Raw genomic sequence first — 20090 nt, forward strand, 5'->3', positions numbered from 1 at the left:
ATTTCTGTAAGAAAAATTCTTAATATAAAAATAAATATACTAGGCATCCTTAATTTTGGAAATAAATTGATCCAATTTAGAAGGATAGGAGAGTCCACTAGGCATAAAGTGGTCCTCCAGCTTCCCTTCACATCACAAGACCACACCAACATTTACAATTCTTTCAGTAGCAACGAAAAAGTGGTAAATTTGTCCCAAATTTCATGAGTGTAATAAATAATAAGGTAGGATTGCTGGGGAACACTCCAGGTCCATACATATGGGGCGTGTTTTGAGAAAACTGGGCATAATGCATGTGAGTAAAGTGTTGTCCCAGTTTAGCCTGTGCAGTCCGCACAGGCTAATCAGGGACGACACTTTACGCACATGCATTAAACCCAGTTTTCTTAGAACAAGGCTCATATTAATGTAGCCTCTGTGTCAGAAAGGACCTCATAAACTTTGAAATACACAAACATGTTGTCTACAGTATTCAACAATATAAACTGCTGGTTAAAATATCTATTTGTCCACAAAAAAGCTATGAACTCAAAGTTTGCCATGTTAAATTCTCAATTGTTTGCTCATTTTAAAAGGCATTTAAACATATTTGAATGTCATCACCATTTCTACTAAGATTTCAGTACAAGCGCCAACATATTCAGCAGTGTCCCTAACAATTCCTCTTTTGCGCCAAGTAAAAAAAGCAGTATTTGATTGGCTGGGTACTGTATTTTTATGCCCCCGCAGGAGGGCATATAGTGATCGCACTGTCCGTCTGTCAGTTAGTATGTCCGTCACACTTTGGGTTTCAGTTTCGAAAAATGCTCATAACTTTTATGTCGCTTCAGATGTAACATTCATATTTGGTATGCACGTGTATATGGACAAGGCCTTTCCATACGCACACAAATTTTGACCCCTTTGACCTTGACCTTGAACTAAGGGTCCCCGTTTAGGTTTCAAGAAATGCGTTTAGGTTTCGAAAAATGCTCATAACTTCTATATAAGCGTTTATCGGGGGCATATGTTATCCTATGGAGACAGCTCAACTTGGCATTCATGTAAAATGACTTTTTAAATCACACTTTGTTATATGTTTCTCATAGCTTGCATATTTTAAAGGTTTTGGTTAATAAATTTTCTTATGATTTTGTTTTAAATTGTAACAGTTTGTGTTATTTGTATTTGTTTGCTTAAATTGGGCATCTGATTGCAAAGTTTAATATTTATTTATTTGAGTTGAAAAATACATGAATTTTACATAAATTAAATTCTGTTAAGATGAGTAAATTATGAGTGGTGTTTTGTATGATTTACAAAACAGAGTGTATAGTGCTGAATGTTCCCAGAGTTTGAAAAAACCCTAGATAATCAATTTAATGGAAATTCAGTTGAACTCTTTATAATCACATTCATCTGTTCTCATACAGATTAAATACATCACATGTGTAATGTTACGCAATACTTCTGTTCTCTAGAACTGAGATTGAGCAGCTGTTAAGGAAGCCTACTACTGAGGATGGAGACTACATTCCCAACTTCAAACCAGGTACAGCAATTACTCTAAGTTTACGGACACTAACATATTTATTTTTTTTAACTACAAAAAATATTCAAAAATTACAGGTAAATGATTGAAGTGTCACAAGATAAGTGAAAAACAGGGCTAAAGTCTATAGAAAAGCGCTGTAAAATACAGTGTCTAAAAATTTAGAGACATTAATAATAGACGAAAACCCATTATGTCCGAAAATTTAGAGTCACGAAAAATAATTATTTTCGCTAAAAAAGAGGGTGTCCAAAAACTTTGATTGTCCGAAAACTTAAGAGTAATTACAGTAGTTTTCTTTTTCTATTGTTAAGTGTACATACTTTGCTGATTTTGCAAAAATATACGAATATGTAGAAATGTGGAATTAGGCCTTTTTTCATAAGTGCCTATTGCATATATATATTTTCCATGCTTATAATTACAATCCAACTAGGGTATCAGTTTTAATTAAAATCTTTAAGGACTTCAATTGACTTCCAGCCAATGCCATACAAATACTGTTTTGGTCTCATTCTCATCCCATTGCATATCAATTTATATATGTAACGATGTTCATGCCAAACAGCAACAAAACTTAGCTATTGAGAAATGGAATTCAACATTTGTTAATGTTTTCACTAAAAAAATAACATCACTGCGACTAAAAAATTAAAAAATATAATTGTCATGAATAAAAGTAAGTTGATTAACATTAACATATCACATAGTGGGTCCACATGTATGAAAAAAAGGGTCATTTGGGCTGATTATCCAATCAGTAGACAGTATTTACATTTGTAGGTGATATGCAATAAGTTGTAATCATGACAAAACATTATCATGACCATTTTTACTTCTTTTGCAGCTTTGGAAGTGTACCAACTGCTCAGAAGGTTTCTGTTTACATTCTCAGACACAAGTGATGCCAAGGTCTCATAATCATTAGCTCTTAATTGAGCCTTGTTCTGAGAAATCGGGGCTTAAGCATGTGCACAAAGTGTCGTCCCAGATTAGCCTGTGCAGTCGACACAGGCTAATCAGGGACGACAATTTTCTGCCTAAACATGATTTTTGGTAAGGAGGGACTTCCTTAATACCATATAAGAGGAAAGTGTAGTCCCTGATTAGCCTGTGCGGACTGCACTGGCTAATCTGGGACGACACTACGCACATGCATTAAGCCCAGTTTTCTCATAAGCTTTTAATTTATTTGAATGGCTCTGGGAAAACAGGACTAAAGGCATGTGCGTCAAGTGTCCTTCCAGTCTATGCAGTCCGAGCAGGCTAATCAATTTCAGCCTGAACTGGATCTTTGCTTACAAGAGACTTTCTGAAAACAAAAATTTGATGAAGCAGAAAGAGTGGTTCCTGATAAGCCTGTGTAAATTGCTAATCTGAAACATGACTTAACACACATTCATTAAGTCCTGTTTTACCAGAGAATTGCTCATACTCGTGTTCAGATTTTAATGAAACGTTTGAGAATGGTTCCCTGTATTTATACCCCAATAACCATTGGTAATGAGAGCTATATAGGAGTCATTTTGTTGGTCAGTCTGTCGGTCTGTCCCAAAAATTTCATCCCATATTCACCAAACTTGTTCAGAAGGTGTATCTAGATGATGTCTAGGTTAACTTTGAATATGAGTCATGCTGTGTCAAAAACTAGGCCGCGGGTTCACTTAGTGCGTTTTAAACTGAAAGTTTGTCCTGACCATAACTATGTCATTTATCGTTAGATTTTAAAATGACTTGGTACATTTGTTCACCTCACCATCATGGGACGGTGTGATAGCGAAAGAAGTATGTGGATATCTCCAAGGTCAAGGTCACACTTGGAGTTCAAAGGTCAAATGCTTGTCGAGGCCATAACTTTGTCATATATTGTGAGACTTTAAAATCATTTGGCTCATTTGTTCACCATCATTAGACGGTGTGTCATGCGAAAGAATTACACCGATATCTCCAAGGTCAAGGTCAAACTTTGAGTTCAAAGGTCATAAATGGCCATCAATGAGCTTGTCCAGGCCATAACTATGTCGTTCACTGTGAGATTTTAAAATCATTTGGCACATTTGTTCACCATCAATAGGTAGTGTGTCAAGCGAAAGAATTATGTCACTATCTCCATGGTCACACATTGAGTTCAAAGGTAAAAAATGGCCATAAATGATCTTGTCCGAGCCAAAACTATGTAATTCATTGAATGATTTTAAAATTACTCGGTACATTTGTTCACAATCATTGGACGGTGTGTCATGCAAAAGAATAACGTCAATATCTCCAAGGTCAAGGTCACACTTGGAGTTCAAAAGTAAAAAATTGCCATAAATGAGCTTGTCCGGGCCATAACTATGTCATTCATTGTGAGATTTTGAAATGACTCGGTACATTAATTTTGTTCACAATCACTGGACAGCGTCTCATGCGAAAGAATTAAAGAGTTAAAAGTTCAAAATGGCCATAAATGATAATGGCATAATAATTCTTAAAAATAGCCATAAATTAGCTTCTCTTGTTTTGTGAAGGCAGCATGCAAAATAGTCTGTGTCAATGCAGCATGTGGGGATATGCGTCATGTCTGTGACAAAGCTCTAGTTTTAAAAGTGACATCTTCATTGCTATATCGGTATAAATCGTTTAAAAAAAAAAGTAACAGTTCTGTTTTCATTACTTATAATTGGATGAATTCATTTTAAGCTGGGCTGTTTTCTGAGAAACCCCGAGGTATTGTCATAGCCAGCTTGTCATGTCATGTCCGTCGTCGTTTTGTCTGCTTCGTGCTTAAACCTTAACATTTTGTCAAGGTTTTGAACATTGGCTCTAAAATCAAATAGCTTCAACCTACAACTTTGAAACTTCATATGTAGCTTCACCTTGATGAGTTCTATATGCCACAGGCATTTTTGGGTCACTATGTCAAAGGTCAAGGTAGCTGTGACCTCTAAAAAAAACACAAAAATCTGACAAGCTTTCATCTATTTAAAACTGCACCCGCAGGTGAGCGTGGCACCTGTTATGCGGTGCTCTTGTTTTTATTTACTACCAACAAGGCATTCATTCGAAGGTGCAAAAAGTCAACATTCACATTCATCTGGTTTGTTTTTCACGCTCCTCTGCTGTTATAGATTCTTATGTGTGTCTATTTTTGGATTATAAGTTTGACTGCAGTAACTGCCTTTGATATAATGAATGTAGCCCTTTGTGAGAAAATGAATACTAGAGTGTTGATGTTTGTTTTACTGTGAATATTTCTGAAAAAGTCTTCAAAATAAATTTAAAGAAATCATCCCTTTTCAAATTAGTACCTAACAACGTTGTGCTAGTATGTGGTTTTAGACATTTCACTTGTATTTTATGAGTTTTGCTAAGCTTGAGGTTATTTGAATGAAAAGTCATGACTGACTGTTAAACACAGGTTAGACTGTTTGATTTTTTTTGACCAGCGGACACAATGTTTGAAGCTTGAAATCAAGAACTCAACTCTAAATTAAAATATGCTAGTTGTGGCAATTGTTTTTATGCCCCCGGATCGAAAGATCGGGGGTATATTGTTTTTGACCTGTCTGTCATTGTATGTGTCTGTGTGTGTGTCCCAAAAACTTTAACCTTTTTCATAACTTTTGCAATATTGAATGTAGCAACTTGATATTTGGCATGCATGTGTATGTCCTGGAGCTGCACATTTTGAGTGGTGAAAGGTCAAGGTCATCCTTCAAAGTCAAAGGTATAAAAAAAATCAAAGCGGCGCATTAGGGGGCATTGTGTTTCTGACAAACACATCTCTTCGTTGACTTATAAAATTCTTTTGATACACTGTATTATAGAGCTTTGAGATGGTGTGTCGATATTTGCTGCATAGCATGGATACAGATAATTTAAAGGTGTGTGGAAAAAGTATTTGTTTATATTGTTACATTATAATTTTGTCGTTTGGTTATGATAACTTTTAACTTATTTGAAAATGTAAGGTCATCATCTGCCTTTTGAAAAGTGATTTGATTTTGTAAGACACTTTTATTACAATACATTATTTGTACCTTGTACATTAGAAAGTACCCAAAATCAAATCAACTTCCTAGTCTCTGTAATTTCAAAATAAGCCTGCTTGTGAATAGTTCATTTAAGAAAACATGGCTGTGATGTTAAGTAAGTACCATTGAAAACAAATATAATACATATTGATTATACAATTGTGTTTTAAACTTCTATAGTGAAAAGTGCAATATAAGATATCTCTTGCAATTCTTCTGAATATCATTTCTGTTTGTTGCCCATTCAGGTGTGTTATGTCTCAGTGTCCCTGCTGAAAGACTTTGTGTTGCCATGGATACAACAAGCAAAGGACATTCTCTGGAAATGTGTCCAGTATCTCAAACAGCTAAGGGTAAAAATAAACTTTATAATTGCACTAACAAGACAGTGTATTTCAGCCTTGCACTGTGAAAAGGGGGTTTAATGCATGTGCGTAAAGTGTTGTCCCAGATTAGCCTGTACAGTCTGCATATGCTAATCAGGGACGACACTTTCCGCCTATACTTGATTTTGCAGACTTGAGACTTTCTTTAAATGAAAAATATCATAAAAGTGGAAAGTGTCGTTTAGGATTAGCCTGTGCAGACTGCACAGGCTCATCTTGGACAACACTTTACGCACATGCATTTAGCCCCCTTTTCACAGAGCGAGGCTTATGTATTTGTGGTAATAATTGAGTACTCAACTTTTGAGCTCAACATTTAGCAGAATATTCAGAGCAATACTACTCACCCAAATGTCAGAGTCGCCTCTTGGGTAATGCTTTGTGTAAGGTTAACCCTCTGCATGCTGGAAAATTTGTCGTCTGCTAAAATGTCGTCTGCTGAATTTCTAAAATAAGCATTTTCTTCGATTTTTTTCAAAGAATTTTTTCAGAATAGCAAATAGTTTGGATCCTGATGAGATGCCACAGAACACTGGATCCAAACTGTTTGCAAAGGCCTTCAAAATTCGGTTCCAGCAGTGAAAGAGTTAACATGCAACATCTCAATATAATTGTCTCTATTACATGTCTACAATTGTAACTTGTCATGTGTTTGGGGTCAGTGTGTGAGGTTACTGACAATTATCCATAAGTCTGACCTGCATTTAGCACAACTATGCCCCTTTATGTACGTACTTAAAAACTTGATAAAGGTAAACATGCAATATCACCATATCACCGCTTTCGATTACATGTATTCAATTGATACTTCACACATTTGTTTGGGCCTGGGGGTCATTTAATTTGAATTTCACGCATGTGTTCATGTTCATTTTATGAGGTCACAGATCAAGATCCATAGTTCTGACCAGCAATTAAGCAGAATTAGGCCCCTTTGCAAACAAGTACTCCATATGTTATTTCTTCTACAGATATTGAAACAACACTTTTCATATGCGTTCAGCGTCTTAATGAACATTCACTGTCCAATACCCAAGTCCATCTCAGGAGTGTGTTTAAGTTGATATGTAGGATTGGATTTGTGTGCAAAAGGTTCATATTTCTGTAAATACTACAGATATTGAATTGAAACTTCACACATATGTTGGGCGCAAACATATAAGGTAACAAATCAAGGCTTATAACTTCTACCAGCAATTAAGCGTAATTTTATACTTTAAAAAATCAGGATACCATTTGGAGGCAACAACTTCTATCTCCAACTCACATGTAGACATATTATGGAAATGCATATTGGGCCGATTAGGTCAAGGTCAATGTTACTAAAATTATTGCAGTGATATATATTTCACTTTAATTTTCTGTGTATGTATTAAGGTAGCTTATATTCAATCCTTGCTGGCAAAGTAAATTAAATTTGCCATACTTAATTAGTACAAATTTGAAAATCTAATATTTTGGAATGGTCATATTTCTTGTTTGAATTTCTACATTTAATCTTTTAGTTAACGTCATGTATTCAACTTAAAATATGTCTTGTGGTAGCGTTATAAGGTGACTGACAGAAAACGTAGATTACACTATCAAAGCAGAATAATAGTCGAGGACCAGTCTTAGGAAGTTCTCATTTGCATGACAAAATAACTTTAATTGTATTTTGTAATAACTAATAATCTTTCTTGGTTTATAGTAAACCAATGAAGTTATTTTCTCAAAATGTTTGATTTTAGGAATCTTATATATTTTGCAGTCAATTTAAAATCGCAGGATATTGTAAATTAATATGTATCAGACAACATGAAATTGTTTTTGTTAATAAAGAATATTTAGTATTGAGCAATGTACTATTTTGTTGAAATAAATTAAACAAACATTTATCATTAAAGAACATGCTTTTGTCAACGATTGCAGCCAGAGAATCATTCTGAGGTTCGAGTGATAATGGTTTACCTGCGGATGCTGATCACCTTTACCAGTACTGGAACCTGGCGAATATTGAAAGGCAAAGGTCAGTGGTATGTTTGTAAGGTTTCTGTCACAGCGTTTTGTAGTATTGACCTTTTTTGTGAAGCAAGATAGATATACATCCAAAGGTATATTTTCTGTAAACATTTGACTTAAAAAAATGACCACATGCATTTACCACTGAGTTATATAAAGTACTAAGAACTTTGATATTTAAAGTCCTTTTTGTTTCTAAAGAGTTTATTAAACACAGCATAACCTGTACACATTAACTGGAAAAATATGTTGTTGTTGTTTTGACACCATATGATATATGATCGTAAAAATTTAATGTTAACAATTTGCAGATGCATGTTAATCATTTTCCTAGTATAGTCATACAATAGTTCACCTGTCCAATCTAAGCATACTGCATGCTTTGTCATATGCATGAATTCAGTGTATGATATCCCTGTCAGGTGAGGGCCTGGCTGATGGCCTGGGCAAGTTGTGTAACAACATCATGGGCCACCTTAACAACAAAGGACTCTACCCAGCTTTACAGGTAGCCATTTTTTATGCAAAGTGATTGTGAACTATTTTATAACACTGTCAATGTGACTGCATGGAGAAAACAATCTATGCAGTATTTCCACCCTGAGCCAAGGTTCAATGATGTCTGAGATCATTGTATTTTTTCATGAATTTTTGTTGTTTTCTTTTATTGTCCCCTCCCGGTTTGTGCTCTGTGTGTCTGTCTGTCAGTCTGTCACACTTTTATGAATCTTGCGATAGCTTTAAAAGTTCTTCATATTTTTTCATGAAACTTGAAAAATGGATAGATGGCAATATGGACATTATGCACGTCATATTATTGGGACAAAGACCAATCCTAAAACCTCACCTGAGCAATCAGGTGAGCTAAAAAGTGTGTTTCACCTATCTGAGCCATTTTCCAACTTGTCCAAGAAATCAATAAAGTCAATGTATTGACTAAGTTTCACAATGATTAGGCAAAATATGTGACGTCCATAGTGTTCGATCGTAAGGTTTCTCTATATAGTCACATAAGAAAAACTGCCCCACCCCCCTGGCACCAATGTTTATTGACCCATTGGGGATGGACAAAGACTGGCTATCATTATTGTCCCCTACCTGTGAAACCGGAGGGGACTTATGGTTTGCGCTCAGTCTGTCTGTCTGTCTGTCTGTCTGTCTGTCTGTCTGTCTGTCTGTCTGTCTGTCTGTCTGTCTGTCTGTCTGTCTGTCTGTCTGTCTGTCTGTCAGTCTGTCCGTCACACTTTTCTGGATCCTGCGATAACTTTAAATGTTCTTCATATTTTTTCATGAAACTTAAAATATGAATAGATGGCAATATGGAGATTATGCATGTCATTTCAATTTGTTCCAACGTCAATAATTATGGTTACTATGGCAACAAATATATTTTAAAAATCTGACAATGGTGGAGTTTCACCGGTACGGGACCATATTGCTTGGCACTCTCTTGTTTCTATTTGACGTCAGTCTAACTCTTGAAGTAATTGTTTATCGCAGATTAATTTAAAAGACATCATTTATACAGTTTACGTAATATCCATCTGTAAGTAAACAGTGCATGAAAGACGGTATTGGGCATCCTCATCACACCTTTTTACCGTAAACAAGTTCTTAACCAATAATTGTTACTTATGAGAAGTAATTCAAGTTTAATGCAAATGGGGAGCATTTAATAACTTATGGCGAATAAGTTGTGAAAACATTTACCATTACAAATTTTATGCGGAAACAATTTAATTTCAGTACAAGTATATTTCATCATGTCCATTTATAGAACTGAATTACACAATTTGTCTACAGCCACGTGATTATATTATTTAGTCCCTTTGTATGCATATGCACCATTCACTATGCCATGTAAAATGTGTGTTTTAAAAAGAGCACGAAATTGTTGCTGAGAAGTTCCATGCATGAAAAGCATGCCTGTTAAATCAGGCCATGTGCCGTAACTAAATATAGACGGGCAACTCAGTAATTTTAGTAATTTAGAATGAAAAAAAAATGCATCGGAATCCATGCACAAGATGCCCATTGAATCTTTAGAAAAAATTACGTAAATTTACTAATAATACATTTAATTGAAGTCACTGATTGATTGGTTGTTATAACCAAATATGAACAGTGCTGATGCTCGCACATCGTGTCACCTGATAAACGCATGTTACATGGGAATGATCCCATCCAAACAAATCACTTTGCATTTATGCGGTTGCGTAAAATGGCGGACTTTGTGTTTATAAAATTCTAAAACACATTAGCGTCAATACTGGTCTTATTTTGGTTTTGAACATTGAAATCGCAATTATACTGGATTATAGGGTAATGGATAGAGTCGAAACATGTATGTATCCAGCTTATTCATTATGCCCCCTTTCGAAGAAGAGGGGGTATATTGATTTGCACATGTCGGTCCGTCCACCAGATGGTTTCCGGATGATAACTCAAAAACGCTTAGGCCTAGGATCATGAAACTTCATAGGTACATTGATCATGACTGACAAATGACCCTTATTGATTTTCAGATCACTAGGTCAAAGGTCAAGGTCACAGTGACTCGAAATAGTAAAATGGTTTCCGGATGATAACTCAAGAATGCTTACGCCTACGATCATGAAACTTTATAGGAACATTGATCATGACTGGCAGATGGCCCCTATTAATTTTCAGGTCACTTGGTCAAAGGTCAAGGTCACAGTGACTCGAAACAGTAAATTGGTTTCCTGATGATAACTCAAGAATAAATAGGCCTAGGATCATGAAACTTCATAGGTACATTGATCATGACTGGCAGATGACCCCTATCGATTTTAGGGTCACTAGGTCAAAGGTCAAGGTCACAGTGACAAAAACCTATTTACACAAGGGCTGCCACTACAACTGACGGGCTGTCACTTGTAGTGGCAGCCCTTGTGTAAATAGGTTTTTTTTGGGGGGGGGGCATGCATGTATTACAAACAGCCCTTGTTAAAAGAGTTGTCTCACATGTTACATGACCTTAATTTATGATTGTTTGCAAGCCTTTTTACTATATAAATATAAGGAAAACTGCCCCGTCTCTCTGGCAACCATGTTTTTCAACGGACCGGAACAATTTTCAAACTTAACTCACGTATCTAGGAAACATAAGTTCTGACAAAATTTCATGAAAATTGGGCAAAAAATGTGCCTTCTAGAGTGTTCACATGTTTTCACTATATACATATAGAGAAAAATGCCCCGCCAACTGGCGGCCATGTTTTTTCACGGATCTGGACCATTTTCGAAATTGTCCGAGAAATCAATAAAACCAATGTTTTAACCAACTTTCATGCTGATTGGGCAAAAATTGTGACTTCCAGAGTGTTTACAAGGTTTCTCTATAGCCAAATAAGGAAAACTGCCCCGCCCACTGGCGACTTTGTTTTTCAAGGAACCTGAACCACTTTTGAACTCAACAAACATATCATTAAGACAAACATTTTGACAAAGTTACATGAAGATTGGGCATGAAATGTGACTTCTACAGTGTTTACAAGTTTTTTCTTTTTTTTGACCTAGTTTTTGACCCGGCACGACGGAAGTTTCGAATTCGACCGAGATTTCATTGGGATGAAGCTTCTGACCAAGTTTCATAAAGATCGGACAATAAATGTGGCCTCTAGAATGTTTAAGAACAAATGTTAATGGACGGACGGACGACAGACAAAGACTGTTCACAAAAGCTCACCTGAGCAATCAGGTTAGCTAAAAAAACATCGAACCGCGAATAACAATTATCGCATAAATGATACACTCAACTACACTGTATTATTATGAAAACATTAACAGTCAAAGGGGAGTAACTACTGTAAACTTTAATGCAATATTTAGAAGAGTTGTCTCGCATGTTACATGACCTTAATTCATGATTGTTTACAAGCCTTTTTAAATATAAGGAAAACTGACCCATCCCCCTGGCAACCATGTTTTTAAACGGACCGGAACAATTTTTAAACTTAACTCGTGTATCTTGAAAACAAAAATTCTGTCAAAATTTCATGAAGACTGGACCAAAAATGTGACTTCTAGAGTGTTCACATGTTTTCACCATATACATATAGAAAAAACTGCCCCGCCCACTGGCGGCCATGTTTTTTCACGGATCTGGACCATTTTCAAACTCATCAGAGAAATCAATAAAACCAATGTTTTGACCAACTTTCATGATGATTGGGCAAAAATTGTGACTTCTAGAGTGTTTACAAGGTTTCTCTATAGCCAAATAAGGAAAACTGCCCCGCCCACTGGCGGCCATGTTTTCAAACGGACCGGAACCACTTTTGAACTCAACCAACATATCATTAAGACAAACATTTTGACATGAAGATTGGGCATGAAATGTGACCTAGTTTTTGACCCGGAACGACCCAGTTTCAAACATGACCGAGATTTCATTTGGACGAAGCTTCTGACCAAGTTTCATGAAGATCGGAAATAAATGTGGCCTCTGGAGTGTTTACGAACAAATGTGGACGGGCGGACAGACGACAGACAAAGACCGGTCACAAAAGCTCACATGAGCAATCAGGTGAGCTAAAAACGATGGGATGAATAGAAAAGCAGGTAAGTATTGATTAAATTTCACCTAGGGTAATTAAGCTTTTAAGCCGCACTTTATTTTCATTTAATTATTTATCTTTATGTCTCATGAACATTTGATAGTAGTGTGCTTGTACTGGTGAATGCTCAGTCTTTAAGGGTGATGACTTTGTTTACAGATTCTCCTGATGCGAGGACTCAGTAGGAGTAAACCGGCTTTCACCAAAACATCTTTAACAGCGATTGTTACAATATCCTTGAGGCAATTATCACATTTTGTACTTATTTTATTAGCGAGGCTGTTTTCGGAGAAAACCCGAGCTATTGTCATAGCCTGCTCGTCGTCCGCCGTTCGCCAGTGTCGTGCTTAAACCTTAACATTGCCTCTAAAATCAAAGTGGTTCCACCTACAACTTTGAAACTTCATATGTATATGCACCTTGATGAGTTCTACACGCCACACCCATATTGGGTCACTAGGTCAAATGTCAAGGTCACTGTGACCTCTAAAAAAATACAAAAATTCTGACAAGCTTTCGCAGCCGAGCGTGGCACCCGTTATGTGGTGCTCTTGTTTTGTGTGTTTTTATGTCCCCCAGTCTATACTGGGAGACATATTGTTGTCCCCCAGTCTATACTGGGGGGGACATATTGTTTTTGCCCTGTCTGTTTGTTGGTTTGCGTCAAACTTTAACATTGGCCATAACTTTTGCAATATTGAAGACAGCAACTTGATATTTGGCATGCATGTGTATCTCATGGAGCTGCACATTTTGAGTGGTGAAAGGTCAAGGTCCTCCTTCAAGGTCAAAGGTCAGAAAACAAAATCCAAGGGTAGTGACCAGATTTTTAGTATGCAGGGCTTACTCTGCCAATCGCCAAATTAGCCGTTGGCTACAAATAAGGAAGTTTGGCTACCAAATAATTCATCTGGCTACAAAGTTTTCTGCATTGTCACCCATAAAATATTGAAAAAAATTAGAATTAAGACATAAAAAGATATTGGCAACATAAATGTTGAGCCAGAGGGAGCCCTGAGTATATGATGTGTAACATTTACTTTGACCTATTTGTTATGTAGTAAATAACTTAAAAGGTGTCTGAAACCAAAAGAGGTATTAAGTATATAACATAAGACAGAGGTTCTGCAAAAAATGTGTGTAAATCATGCCATTTGGGTTAAAACTAGTAATGTCTTAGTGATTATATGATTTGTATAGACTTGTTTAATGAACAATTTATATATTTAATTCCTCTGAAATTATTATAATGATCAGCGGTTTAATACATACATGTAGTGTGTACCATTTTGTTTATTGGTTGTCTGCACATTTTATACAAATCGTACCCCTGGGGTAAAAACTTACCACTTCCCAGGCATCATAGGTTTGGAAATGAAACCTTTAAACTTAAATGTAGTAAGAAAGGTCTTTAATTAAATTTAACTTTCTAAGGGACTACAAATGCGTAAAAATAAGTATCAACGTGGTTAAGGGTTAAGACTTGTATAGAAAATTACTTACAGATCTCCTCTGAATCCACAAGGCCACAGGATGTAATATTTGGCATGGGACATTATATAGTGGACCTCTAAACCATTTGTTCCCATCATTCCGCTGGGGTCAATTTAGGACCTGCATTGGTTGTGAGGGTGAAATGTTTGACATTTAATTATATTGTACAGTAATTTCTAGATTGGAAATCTAATAGCACCCAACTTTTATATTTGGTATGTGACATTGTGTTGTGGTCCCTTAAAAGTTTCTATAAGTCACAACCTTTAGTTTGAATTTTGCTGTAACTTGCTACACAGGTGAGCAACCAAGAGCAATCTTGGCCCTCTTGTTTTCATGTTATCCATAAAAAACATAACACAATAGCAACTTGACATGCTAAATTATTCACATTTTTATTTCCTAGGCCCCTGATGGCAGCCAACTTTTCAGACAACCTGCTCACTTTGTTTGTATTGAACATCTTCTCTGTGCCAGCTTTAGTGCATCATGTGTCAGTACTAGCCCCAGATGTAAGTACTCATGTGTAAGTACTAGCCCCAGATGTAAGTACTGCCAACCTTAAGTCTCTTGGTAAAATGATTTTTTTCTTACAAGTTCTTGCAAAGTTTACAATAATTGTTTTGTGAAAAATGTAGGAAAAGACATGGTTGTATTTTGACTTTGCCAAGAATATTATTAGCATTTTCAATCGCAAATTGTAATCTTATTTTTGAGAACACATTTAATGATATAGTAAAATAATGTTTGATTCTGAGACTCTAGCATTGAGAGTTCAGGTGATAAATAGTGTTTAAGCAGTAAAATACAAGATTTGGTCACATCAAGAATAAAGTGGTCAATTTTTTCCAATTTTAAATTTTCTGAAATAATAACAGTTTTTTATCTGTAAATTGTTTCAATACTTAACCACTTGAATGCATGCAAGTTCTGTTTACAATCATGATAAAATGTTTAAACAATATTTTTAGCGTTTGAGCTTTTGTGATTGCCTTTTGTCCGTTGTCTGTCGTGCGTCATATGTTGTCCGTTGTGCGGTGTCAACATTTTCCTTGTTAACTCTGTAAAAGCCACATTTATTGTCCAATCTTCATGAAATTTTGTCTGAAGGTTGGTCTCAATAATATCTTGGATGAGTTTGAAAATGGATACATTTGCTTGAAAAACATGGCTGCCAAGAGGCGGGGCATTTTTCCTGGCTATATATGGCTAGAGTAAAATCTTGTTAACACTCTAGAGGTGAAATTTATTGTCTGATCTTCATGAAACTTGGTAAGAAGATTCATCCCAATAATATCTTGGACAAGTTCGAAAATGATGCCAGTTGGTTGAAAAACATGGCCGCCAGGGTGCGGGGCATTTTTCCTTATATGGCTATAGTAAAACCTTGTTAACACTCTAGAGGCCACAATTATTTTCCTATCTTCATGAAACTTGGTCAGAAGATTTGTCCCAATGATATATTATCTTGGATGAGATTGAAAATGATAACCTTTGGTTGAAAAACATGGCTGCCAAGGGGTGGGTCATTTTTCCTTATATGGCTATATTTGGCTAATGTAAAATCTTGTTAACACTCTAGAGGCCATATTTATTGTCCAATCTTCATAAAACTTAGTTAGAAGATTCATCCCAATAATATCTTGAACAAGTTCGAAAATGGTGATGGTTGGTTGAAAAACATGGCCGCCAGGGGGTGGGGCATTTTTCCTTATACTTTAGTAAAACCTTGTTAACACTCTAGAGGCCACATTCATTTTCCGATCTTCATGAATCTTGGTCAGAAGATTTGTCCCAATGATATATTGGATGAGTTTGAAAATGGTTTTGGTTTTTTTAAAAACATTTTTCCTTATAATGCTATATATGGCTTTTGTAAAACCTTGTTAACACTCTAGAGGCCACATTTATTGTCCAATCTTCATGAAATTTGGTCAGAAGATTCATCCCGATAATATCTTGGAAGAGTTCAAAAATGATGCCAGCTGGTTGAAAAACATGGCTGCCATGGTCGGGGCATTTTTCCTTATATGGCTATAGTAAAACCTTGTTAACACTCTAGAGGCCACATTTATTTTCCGATCTTTATGAAATTTGGTCAGTAGATTTGTCCCAATAATATCTTGTTATCTCAGGTGAGCGAATTTGGGCCTTTCAGGCCCGCTTGTTTATATTGTAGTTGTTAGCTAAGGAAGGGTTCTATAGAGATGTAACTGGTTGTCCTGTTTCCATGTATGATTACAGTGCCTGACCCTGTTGATCACAAACCGGATCTTCAAGAGGTCTCTGGACCTCCTCTCTAACGAGCAGAGTACCAGGATCATCTTCAATTCCCTCGAGGGCAACTATGCATTGTGCTTGCTGGGTATGGGAAGTGGCACTTCTATTTAAATTGTGATTTTTATGTCCCCCACCACTATAGTGGGGGACATGTTGTTTTTGCCCTGTCTGTTGCTTTGTTTGTTTGTTTGTTTGTTTGTTTGTTTGTTTGTTTGTTTGTTTGTTTGTGCAAACTTAAACATTTGCCAGAACTTTTGCAATATTGATGATAGCAACTTCATATTTGGCATGCATGTGTATCTCATGGAGCTGCCATTTTGAGTGGTGAAAGGTCATCCCTCAAGGTCAAAGGTCAAATATATGGGTCAAAATCGTTCATTTAATGTACCCTTTTGCAATATTAAAGATAGCAACTTGATATTTGGCATGGATGTGTATCTCATGGAGCTGCACATTTTGAGTGGTGAAAGGTCAAGATCATCATTCAAGGTCTAAGGTCAAATATATTGAGACATAGTGTTCCACAAACACATCGCTTGTTTTAAACTATTTTTCTTGATGTGTTGGAAAATTACTGTTGCATTCATACATTTTCATATAGATTGAGGAGACTGCATTTTTACTTATTTTAAAACTTGTAATATTATATTCAATATTTATACCCCCATTACCAATGGTAATGGGGGCTATATAGGAGTCACTTTGTCGGTCAGTCTGTCCCGAAAGCTTGTCCGGGCCATAACTAAGTTGTTCATTGTGAGATTTTAAAATCATTCGGCACAATTGTTCACCATCATTGGATGGTGTGTTGTGTGAAAGAATTACGTTGATATCTCAAAGGTCAAGGTCACACTTTGAGTTTAAAGGTCAAAAATGGCCATAAATGAGCTTGTCCGAGCCATAACTTAGTCATTTTATTGTGAGATTTTAAAATCATTTGGCAGATTTGTTTACCATCATTGGACGGTGTGTCGCGCAAAAAAATAACGTCGATATCTCCAAGGTCAAGGTCACACTTTGAGTTCAAAGGTAAAAAATGGCCATACATGAGCTTGTCCGGGCCATAACTATGTCGTTCATTGTGAGATTTTAAAATCATTTGGCACATTTGTTCACTATCATTGGACTGTTTGTCGCGCGAAAGAATTAGGTCGATATCTCCAAGGTAAAGGTGACACTTTGAGCTCAAAGGTAAAAAATGGCCATAAATGAGCTAATGTCTGGGCCATAAATATGTCATTCATTGTGAGATTTTTTCAATCATTTGGCACATTTGTTCACCATCATTGGATGGTGTGTCACTCGAAAGAATAACGTTGATATCTTCAAGGTCAAGGTCACACATTGAGTTCAAAGGTCAAAAAAGGCCATAAATGTGCTTGTCCAGGCAATATCTATGTTGTTCATTGAGAGATTTTAAAATCATTTGTTCACCATCATTGGACGGTATGTTGCACGAAAAAATTATGTCGATATCTCCAAGGTCAAGGTCACACTTTGAATTCAAAGGTCAAAAATGGCCATAAATGATAATGGCATAATAATTCTTAAAAATCGCCATAAATTAGCTTCTCTTTTTTTGTGAAGACAGCATGCAAAATATTCTGTGTCAATTCAGCATGTGGGGGTATACGTCATGTCTGTGACAAAGCTCTAGTTGTACTTAAAGTTAATAATTGTCCAATTGGCAATTATTCTATATTTGATTGACTATTTGTGCTCAAAACATAAAGTTAATGTTTAATGTTTTTCTGAAAACAACATAAAAATGGTGTATGATGTATTTACAATTAAGTATTTAATCTGTTTTTTTTTAAATAATGACAGTGACCTTATTGTAAAGTTTTGTGCTAAGCAATTCAGTCAAATTTTTAAATTATGAAATAAAATTGTCCCTGTTCATTTCTTATAGCATGCTCTCTTTTATTCTGCTTTATGCTTCAAGCAAACATGATACAGCTGGGATATTCAGAGCTGGAAGGACTTGTAGAGAACACAGCTAACTTCATGGTGTGTTCAATTTTGTATTGAATATGTTGGTAATTGAATTCTAACAGAAAGTTGGTATGTGAGAAGAGGTTCATATGAGTAATATACATGCTATTCCTTTGTGAGACAAAGATTGTGGTTGCTATGGTTTAAACAATGATTTATAATATTTACTCAGTAGGGTATTGCTTTTTTCTGTGACAAAGCTCTTGTTAAAATATGATGAAATTGTTGTTGTTGTAGCGTTTCAACAACAATGCACCCGTCTCAAAGGATACACTGTCTGTTACATCTTTTTGTGTAGTCTCTTTTTGTTATCTGTCTCACTGCCGATTATTATACAGTCATTGCTTCTTGGGATTTTTGTGCAATTGTATTTCACCATCTTATGACTACTGTGTATGAATATCTGTTGACAGAGTGTAACGATGCGTTTGCTGGACAAATGCAAGAACTATGTGCAGAACAAGAAGTCCAACTTGACCCACTGGCACCCAGTGCTTGGCTGGTTCTCACAAAACACAGATCAAGGGTAAGTGCTTGGCTGGTTCTCACAGAACACAGACCAGGAGTAGGTGCTTGGCTGTTCTCACAGAACACAGACCAGGGGTAGGTGCTTGGTTGGTTCTCACAGAACACAGACCAGGGATAAGTGTTTGGTTGGTTCTCACAGAACACAGACTTGGGGTAGTAGCTTGGCTGGTTCTCACAGAACACAGACCAGGGCTAGGTGCTTGGTTGGTTCTCTCAGAACACAAACCAGGGGTAGGTGATTGGTTGGTTCTCACAGAACACATACCAAGGGTAGGTGCTTGGTTGGTTCTCACTGAACACAGACCAGGGCTAGGTGCTTGGTTGGTTCTCTCAGAACACAAACCAGGGGTAGGTGATTGGTTGGTTCTCACAGAACACAGACCAGGGGTAGGTGCTTGGTTGGTTCTCACAGAACACAGACCAGGGGTAGGTGCTTGGCTGGTTCTCACAGAACACAGACCAGGGATAAGTGTTTGGTTGGTTCTCACAGAACACAGACTTGGGGTAGTAGCTTGGCTGGTTCTCACAGAACACAGACCAGGGCTAGGTGCTTGGCTGGTTCTCACAGAACTCAGACCAGGGGTAGGTGCTTGGCTGGTTCTCACAGAACAAAGACCAGGGGTAGGTGCTTGGCTGGTTCTCACAGAACACAGACCAGGGATAGGTGCTTGGCTGGTTCTCACAGAACACAAACCAGGGGTATGTGCTTGGCTGGTTCTCACAGAACACAGAACAGGGATAGGTGCCTGGCTGGTTCTCACAGAACACAGACCAGGGATAGGTGCTTGGCTGGTTCTCACAGAACACAGACCAGGGGTATGTGCTTGGCTGGTTCTCACAGAACACAGACCAGGGGTAGGTGCTTGGCTGGTTCTCACAGAACAAGGACCAGGGATAGGTGCTTGGCTGGTTCTCACAGAACACAGACCAGGGGGTATGTGCTTGGCTGGTTCTCACAAAACACAGACCAGGGATAGGTGCTTGGTTGGTTCTCACAGAACACAGACCATGAGTAGGTGCTTGGCTGGTTCTCACAGAACACATACCAAGGGTAGGTGCTTGGTTGGTTCTCACTGAACACAGACCAGGGCTAGGTGCTTGGTTGGTTCTCTCAGAACACAAACCAGGGGTAGGTGATTGGTTGGTTCTCACAGAACACAGACCAGGGGTAGGTGCTTGGTTGGTTCTCACAGAACACAGACCAGGGGTAGGTGCTTGGCTGGTTCTCACAGAACACAGACCAGGGATAAGTGCTTGGCTGGTTCTCACAGAACGCAGA

At 37.1% G+C, this 20090-nt stretch overlaps 1 protein-coding gene across 3 annotated transcripts in view; it reads left to right on the top strand.

Annotated features, from left to right (window-relative positions):
* LOC127847714 (ubiquitin-protein ligase E3B-like) overlaps positions 1 to 20090 on the top strand; it is a 51197-nt gene that overhangs the window by 11690 nt on the left and 19417 nt on the right. For all 3 annotated transcript variants that reach the window (XM_052379803.1, XM_052379802.1, XM_052379804.1), the window contains exons 4-14: positions 1461 to 1531; positions 2379 to 2443; positions 5341 to 5397; positions 5796 to 5900; positions 7845 to 7941; positions 8357 to 8442; positions 12674 to 12756; positions 14415 to 14520; positions 16253 to 16373; positions 18234 to 18298; positions 18697 to 18809. In XM_052379803.1, coding sequence (XP_052235763.1) covers positions 1461 to 1531; positions 2379 to 2443; positions 5341 to 5397; positions 5796 to 5900; positions 7845 to 7941; positions 8357 to 8442; positions 12674 to 12756; positions 14415 to 14520; positions 16253 to 16373; positions 18234 to 18298; positions 18697 to 18809 — 969 coding nt within the window. The remainder of the gene's footprint in view (positions 1 to 1460; positions 1532 to 2378; positions 2444 to 5340; positions 5398 to 5795; positions 5901 to 7844; positions 7942 to 8356; positions 8443 to 12673; positions 12757 to 14414; positions 14521 to 16252; positions 16374 to 18233; positions 18299 to 18696; positions 18810 to 20090) is intronic.

Source organism: Dreissena polymorpha, chromosome 10, assembly GCF_020536995.1.
Source record: "Dreissena polymorpha isolate Duluth1 chromosome 10, UMN_Dpol_1.0, whole genome shotgun sequence".
Taxonomy (NCBI): Eukaryota; Metazoa; Mollusca; class Bivalvia; order Myida; family Dreissenidae; genus Dreissena; species Dreissena polymorpha.